General features: G+C 40.5%; 2 protein-coding genes across 4 annotated transcripts in view; both read right to left on the bottom strand.

Moving 5' to 3' along the window:
- arhgef10 (Rho guanine nucleotide exchange factor (GEF) 10) overlaps positions 1 to 1,587 on the bottom strand; it is a 53,625-nt gene extending 52,038 nt beyond the window's left edge. For both annotated transcript variants that reach the window (XM_084381115.1, XM_084381116.1), the window contains exon 1: positions 1,428 to 1,587. The gene's annotated coding sequence lies outside the window, so the exon portion shown is untranslated. The remainder of the gene's footprint in view (positions 1 to 1,427) is intronic.
- Positions 1,588 to 2,500: 913 nt separating this feature from the next.
- cln8 (CLN8 transmembrane ER and ERGIC protein) lies at positions 2,501 to 6,864 on the bottom strand. 2 transcript variants are annotated; one of them, XM_084381134.1, is made up of 3 exons: positions 6,781 to 6,864; positions 5,737 to 6,346; positions 2,501 to 5,352 (listed from the first exon to the last, which is right to left on the bottom strand). In XM_084381134.1, the coding sequence occupies exons 2-3, from the start codon at positions 6,274 to 6,276 to the stop codon at positions 5,026 to 5,028; spliced, it is 867 nt and encodes a 288-aa protein (XP_084237260.1). In that variant the 5' UTR covers positions 6,277 to 6,346; positions 6,781 to 6,864; the 3' UTR covers positions 2,501 to 5,025. The 2 variants fall into 2 exon arrangements, with proteins under 2 accessions (XP_084237260.1, XP_084237259.1); XM_084381133.1 differs by having other exon boundaries at positions 5,737 to 6,349; positions 6,781 to 6,859.
- Positions 6,865 to 7,446: the final 582 nt, after the last annotated feature.

Genomic DNA, 7,446 nt, shown 5'->3' with positions numbered 1-7,446 from the left:
AGTTGGCTATGCTGCATCTTTTCATGCTGATGACAAAAGGATTGATAAGATGCTAAAATACTGTCTCCTAAGTCCCTAAGCATCTACTGTACATAACAAATAGCATTAGCACTGACTACCTACATCCCTTTCCTCAAAACACCAATCGTTTTGTCCCAAAGGTGAAAACATCCACTGGGAAAGCAGCTTTCGTTTGATGAAGGACTCTGTGTCTACATCACTTACATGAGTGCCTAGATTCGTAAACTGCAGTGAATTTGAGTAAGGAAAAAAATGACCTGTGCTCCTTGTGCAGCCTTAGCTAGGTGTTTTTACAGGGGGGGGGGGGTATTAAGCATCTGTATTTGCAGCCAGGCCACCCTGAGTATTTGCTAAACAAAATTACCACAGGAGATTTTTGTGTACATACGTGTGTGTGTGTGACCCTCTCACTGCTGCATCTCACCATGTACTGGCTGAGTGAACTGGACATGCATGACACCGGACAATACAGATGAAGATCAAAGCACTCATTGTATTTAAACCAATTTTCGGAGGCTTAGTTACGAGCTTAAAAGACTCCTGAAAGCACTTGTCGTTCGCTGTGCGGAAAGGCAACTACTAGGGAAAACAGTCTAATTAAATCAAGGTTTTAATACCTGTTTAGGCAGATCTTCCAGTTGACTGAAGCTGTGCAGTGCTTTCACTGAGGAATGCTATGCATGACTACTTGAATTTGTAGTTGGTCTGACTGCTGCAGCTCAGGAGGACACTTATTATTCATTTTAGGCGAGTGTTAGGAGTCCAGGGATTCTCAAACTTTCTAGGTCTGCATTTTGCATCAATTGGGTCATGGTTATTATCAAGTTGGAAAACTTGACATGCTTTTTTCCCTCAGTTTTATGAAGGCAAATGGCTATCTTGCACCTGCAATGCATCCTTGAAGAGGGACAGAGGGTTCAGGAAAGTTTGAGGCTGCTCAACACTGAGACAGCATTTAGAAAATGTACATGACACAGTCAGACCTTGAGGAAATGTTAGTATCCTGTTCAAGTGAAATGTTATATTAAAAAAACGCGGTAAAATAAAGTTTAGCTGAGACATTTCAAGTTCTTATAAGAGTACATTTCGAGATTACGACGCATTAATTAACGCAGATGCTCGTGTAAAAGCAGTGGCTGTCCTTTTAAAGCAGAGAGTTGACAGTGTTGGCAACAGTGTTAGCTGAGGCGCCACGTTATAGCCATCTCCCCGCACACTGTCTTAAAACAGCAAAAATGCCCTTGAGTCACTGTAATACACAACATAAACACTTTACATTTCCTTTTTTAATCTAATATTGAGCCCAGCGTGTCGTACTGCTCACCTGGACTTACACATTTACCAAACAAGTATGTAAGTAATGTTTGAAACTTTGTCAGAAACTCAGAAAAATGTCCTCAACTCACCATTTTATGACTTTTCCCCAGAATAATAGCCGTATCCCTTCAGTGTAACGCCGTGCCAATGTTAAACGTGACGCATTACTGACTTCGACACAACTTTAAACACATCAACACACATCCAGTTTTCGCTGTGTCCTTCTTTTAACTCAACTCCCTTCGATGCGAGCCGACTCCATCCATGAAAAGCCTTTCCCCTCCTCCGAGCAGCTGATTGGCCGACGAGTGGACTTGGGAGTGCTGCGATTCGCTGCAGGCGACGTCAATCAGGCTTTCCCACGTCTTCTCCGGTAGGATCGGCTCGGGTCGCGCAGAGGAGCTCCAAACGACCCACGTGACGTGTGAGGTGGCTCCCCTGGAAACAGCTGTCTGGAGCTGATGTTGGAATAAAGTTTTGTCTAACTAAGTAGACTGTAACAAACGAGCACTTCTGCATCATCCTTTATAACTTGGACATAAAACTCTAGTGTGGTTCTGGGAAATGTTGGTTTCCCACTGTCACGCTGTATTGTTGAGTGTATTAATGAACAGCCTAAGTCAAATTACTTTATTCAATTGATCTGTTAACATGCATAGATGCTTTAAAACGTCTTTGCTTTTGTTCCTGCTGGTTTGTTTTTGAGGAAAATAGGTCACACTATAGCAAAAAGACATGTAGTTCAAACAAACGTCTTCAGTTCCAGACTTCATCGCAGTTTTAATAGATTTAAGGACTTACACACTCTAAGTGTTTTACAAGTAATCTTTAAAATAGGAAATTGATTTAAAAAAAAAAAAAAAACTGTTTTCACACTACTTGGTTTAATTTAAAATACAATTAGAGAAGCAAACAGCTCTTCATTCTAAATGGATTTGTCTGTTTCGTGAAATAAATCCATCAAACACACTCTGTTAATCTAATAGGGACAATCAGATTTGGACTGGACTAACAAAATCATGGATGTCTGGTGAAATGGGGAAAAAAATCTAGGGACACATACTGAAGAGATAATTACTCTTATTCTGCCACCTACAGGCCGATACTCTATTGCACAGCCTTAATCAATCCTAAGTACCATCAAAACCACAAGACACAGTACTGTATGCGAGAAAATATTTTATTTTGAAACTCAAATTAAAGCATTTCCCAACACAAATAGGTTGTTGAGTAGTCTGGCATACAGTGTTGAACTTCGAGGAATCCTCCGGCCCATGTTGTTATTGTAATGCCATCATGACAAATTAAATTCAAAAGGGAAAATCAAACACGGCCTGATATTAATAATGGTTTTAGTAAAGAAATAAGAACATCAGAAGTACAGTTAAAGAAAAAAAAATGTTTTGGTATATATATTAAAACTGATGAAAATGCTTTCAAATGTTGCACAGACATTTCTTTAAAACGTATTAAAGTCGATTCAGAAATTAAGGTTGTGTAGGTGTACACAAAATAAGTACACAGTGAAACTTCATCTTAGTCATCCTGATGCCTGTTCCATGAGGCAGATTACAGTTATGTGTGAGATATTGTTAAGTAAAACAAAGTACATTTCTTCTTGCACCGGCCCACCTGTCAGATTTGAGATGATTCTGGATTTAACTCAGCAGTTACTCACAAAACGCTTTTAATTAGCCTGTGGTGAGAAACACCAGACAGTAAGATAGAAGCTTTTTTTTTACATGTTCAAAGACCACTGAGTTAGACTTTGCTGAGTAATTTTGCTCCAGCCTTCTAGCCCAACTCAAGGTGTTCAAAATTTTCTTCAACATAGATTAATACTAATAGTAAAAATACTAAAGATTAAATACATTACATATAAGCTACAGTAGCAATGCTGATACTGCCGCCATACTGAGAAAAGTGAGAAATTGTATCTGAAGAGATGTGAAAGTTTGCAGCCGAGTGACAAGAATACAAAAACGTATGCCACTAACATGATAAGGGACAAACCAAACACACAAAGCAAAGATTTCCAGTACAATGAGGCCATTCTGTAAAATCACAAAACAAAAATCTTATTGAAATCTTGACGTGATATTACCAGTAATAATACTTCATTAAAGCTGTATTTGACTTAAAATAACAAAACATCTTCATGATCAAATGTTAAATGGTTGTTGTTCTACAACACTGCTTTAGTTACGCCACATTACATCTCCATGTTTAGACAAAGGAGCCTTTGTGGAGTGGACAAGTCCTGAGCTATTGTGCACCAACACAGAAGATTCTGTTGAAGGCCTTTTCTTTCACGACCACGATAAATATTTCCCTCTTGACTGAAAGAGCATTCACAGTCTGATAACACCAATATGACTCATAAATAGACTGATCTATTTGTAAACTTAGTAATCTAATAGCTCCAACAACTATCCTATAGAACCTCACTCTTTAAACCTAAACCAATTTTACTGCCTAATCCGTTCTGAACAACTATGTCTGTTGTAAAAACAACAACAGAGCCGTTTATGACACAGACTACTGGGCTGTTTGATGACTACTGAGAAAGATCCTAAGCGCTCCTGTCTCCCTCATATCGTATCCCCAAGACACAACATGTTGCCGGATAGCTGAACTACACTATTAGTAGCAACTGACCAAAAGCAGCTGTGGGTATACAAAGATGTGCATAGTGCAACACTACCTCAAGCATTAAGGCGTGTGAAGCTTTAAATACTGTAGATATACAGTGTTTTACATTTTGTTGTGTTTCATTCCAATTTTAACTCCATGATTTGATTTTCTAGATAAACAAGACTTTCGTAAGTTTGTGCCTTTGACCTTCTCTCCTAAGAGGTGCTGTCTCACATATTGTTCCTATAGTCAATAAAGAACTAATCATATGACTCATAAAGTGGATATTTTACAACTCAGTGACCTGAAGGTGATGTAAACAAGCAGGGTCTCATTCCAATGCCCTACACAACCACACCAGCATATTATGCATGGAAAATAAAGGCTAAGTTTATTCAAAAATGAAAATTCAGTCATTATCTTCTCACCTCCATACTGATGGAAAGTCCGGTGAATTTCAGTAGTCAACAAAACATTTCTGGAGCTTCACAGCAAAACAGCGTTGCAACATTCTCCTAAACAACTGAAGTAGATGGGGACTTGTTTTCAAATGTGTAAAAACATGAAATGACTCCATACGTCCGTCATTATCTAAGTCTCTGGAAGCCCCTGGGACACTTGCATTACACCGGACAAGCTGTTTGGAGCAATTTTATGGCCGTTTTTTGAAACAGAAATGTTTTACGGACTATGAAACTTCATCCAACTTTCCATCAGCATTGGGGTGAATAAATAAGGACTGAGGTTTTTTTTTTTAGGTGATCTCATCCTTTAATATTTTTCCCCTAAAACAAACCAACAGGAAAACTGCTTGAAAGTAAAGCCTGAGGGAAGACAATGTAGCATTTTTATCAAAATCATACCAGACAGTAACGGCTTTCTGAATAGCAAAATTCACTTACAGTATGTTTAAAAAAGTAAAATGTTAAAATAAATCTTTAAAACACCCATCTTACTGTCATCACTCTCAATGTGACTTCACTCATCCATTAAAAAATAAAAGAGGAAAACATATGGTACCATTCAGATAGTAAATGACCTCCTTGGTGCCCATCAGCTGGCGTGAGGTTTGACAGAAACCTCAGACTGACCCTGTGTTGCACCGTTTGCAGGTGCCGACTTGTTGCCAAAGTTCCAGTCCACAGGATTAAGCAGCTGCATGGTCTTCTTGTGTGTCCAGATGGGGTTAATAATACACGTGAGCAGAACCAGGCCAGTGAAGAAGAGCACAAGTTGAGGCAGGGCCACATGGGTAACGAGCCCTTCCCAGTTGGTCAAGGTCACCCACCACATGTAGTAGGTGAGCACCATGCGACAGTGGAACGCGTGGATCATCACCCACTGGTTGGCTCTCCAAAACAGGGTGTGTGCCCAGCCAGCCTGTAGGAAGGAAGACAGATGGAGGAAATGATGCTGAGGATTGAAACACAAATGTCTTGCTTTTTCTTTAACAATTCCACCATGTTTGCATGCTTGTAACATCTGTGTGTAGGAGGAACAGAGAAACACAAGGTACAAACTCAATCTTTTTAAAGAACTTCCTCTTTCTAAGAATGCAAACTTTTCCTGTTGACAACAATATCAAAAAGGAACTGAAACCTGGTGACACTTGCAGTGATGTTTATGGTCAACCAGGTCAAGTCTTTGAGCTCTTTCCAAATTCATTGGTCATTACAAGCACTGCTAAAATGTGATCAAGAAAAGAAACCATGTGTGGTTGTGATGTGATGAGAGGCAGTTTAACTCAACACAAATACCCCGTACCTTCAGTAACATCCAGGATATACAGGTAAATGGCGTGCTCATCTCCAGCAGCAGCGTCACCATCGGCAGGAAGTGGCCCAGCGTATCCCACACCACCGCCCCTGCATATCCTGACAGGGCGAAGAAATGGTGTGTCGCCAGTGGGAGGTCAAATGACCGAAACACCACACTGGAGGCGTGAAGCGCCACATTCTCAAACACAAAGAAACCTGTGGCTGTGAGGACATTGAACCACGACCAGTCTTCTTGTCCCCTCACTCTGTCTCTGGTTAACGCAGAGTCCTCGGTAAGGGCCCGGAGGCCGGCTACGGTGCTCTGGACACCAAATGCTGCCCGGGTCGCTGCGAGGTTCCAGAAAACCTTCTCCTTAGCTAACAGGGAGTTGTAGGTGTGAGACAGAGCAACAGAGAAGAGGTGGGAGAGGAGGAATACTGCTGTATAGAAGGCAAAGCCCAGGCCGATAAGCTGGAGGCGGTAGTCCAATGAGAAGTATTCTGCACTGGGCTGGGGGAGAGGGCTGGCTTGCTGGTGAGGATCCATGGTACTGAAGGGAGGATCAGCTGCAGATGGGACTGGGAGCAGGGGCTGGTAGATGCATGATGTATGGAAGCTGCTGAAGAAAAGACAGACAGCACCAACATTACTATGGCTCTAACAAACAGGGATGCTAAGGCATTACGTTACACTTTAAACTCTGTAGGTACTCCATGTTAACTTAAAATAGACTTTTGTCAACACATGTAGCTGCTATGGACACTGAGTCTGGACTTCAAACAGCTGTGAGTTAGCTTTTTCAGTAGAAACTCGGTAAAAACAAGCAAACCATTTCAAGACCAATAGATAAGTAACGTTTTATCCATTTAAACTGAACTTCATGGTGAAGTCAATAAAACATGTTGAGTCGGCGTCAAGTTTTAGCTCAAAGTTAGCACCAAAACAAACAACGACGACAAAAGGAGGGGCCGGCTATCAAAACACTACCAAGTCTGACTAAAGCGGCGTTATTACTCAGCACAGACTGTCAAACATCCTCTTCATACATACCGTACAGAAGTGTTTCCACTGGACACGGTGTGCCCGGTGCAGATAGAGCAGGCTACGACAGGAATATTCACATCATACGACTTCAATTTGGTCATATGACTTCCAAACAGGAAGTTACGCCCCCTTTAAACTTTAGGACATCCCATTGGTCCACGATAATGTGAGCTGCAGTAGCGCCCCTTCCTATTGGTTACTTCCTACATGGTTTGTTTTTTTCGCATAAAGTGTGATTTTTATTGCATCATAAAGTAATATATACTATAAATAAAAGCATACACCATATTCCGAACAAAGAACACATTTAAATTCAATCCAAATGCAAAACCTGGCCTGGTTAGGAGCATCATACATGTTAATGTAGCTGTTTTGCCTTAAGGGGGCATAAGGAAATATGTGGTTACAAGGTTTACATAGGCTATAATACATGTTGTACATGTTCAAAAATATTATATATAGCTTCTATGATACAATGTTAAAAGAAAAATGAAAATTAAGACACGTTTTGATAGATATGGAGGGAATGCTAATTTAAAAGTATCATCATTTTACTGTCACATTATGGTGACAATATTGTAAGAGCATTTTTACAGTTTGTGCAAAAACACAACCATTATGTGCAGAGCTGTAGGAGACAGTGTAGCCCACTCTTGCATGCACTGGGCGGGA

Source organism: Pagrus pagrus, assembly GCF_965226575.1.
Source record: "Pagrus pagrus genome assembly, chromosome: 18".
In the NCBI taxonomy this organism is placed as follows: domain Eukaryota; kingdom Metazoa; phylum Chordata; class Actinopteri; order Spariformes; family Sparidae; genus Pagrus; species Pagrus pagrus.
This window is presented reverse-complemented; position numbering and strand designations above follow the sequence as displayed.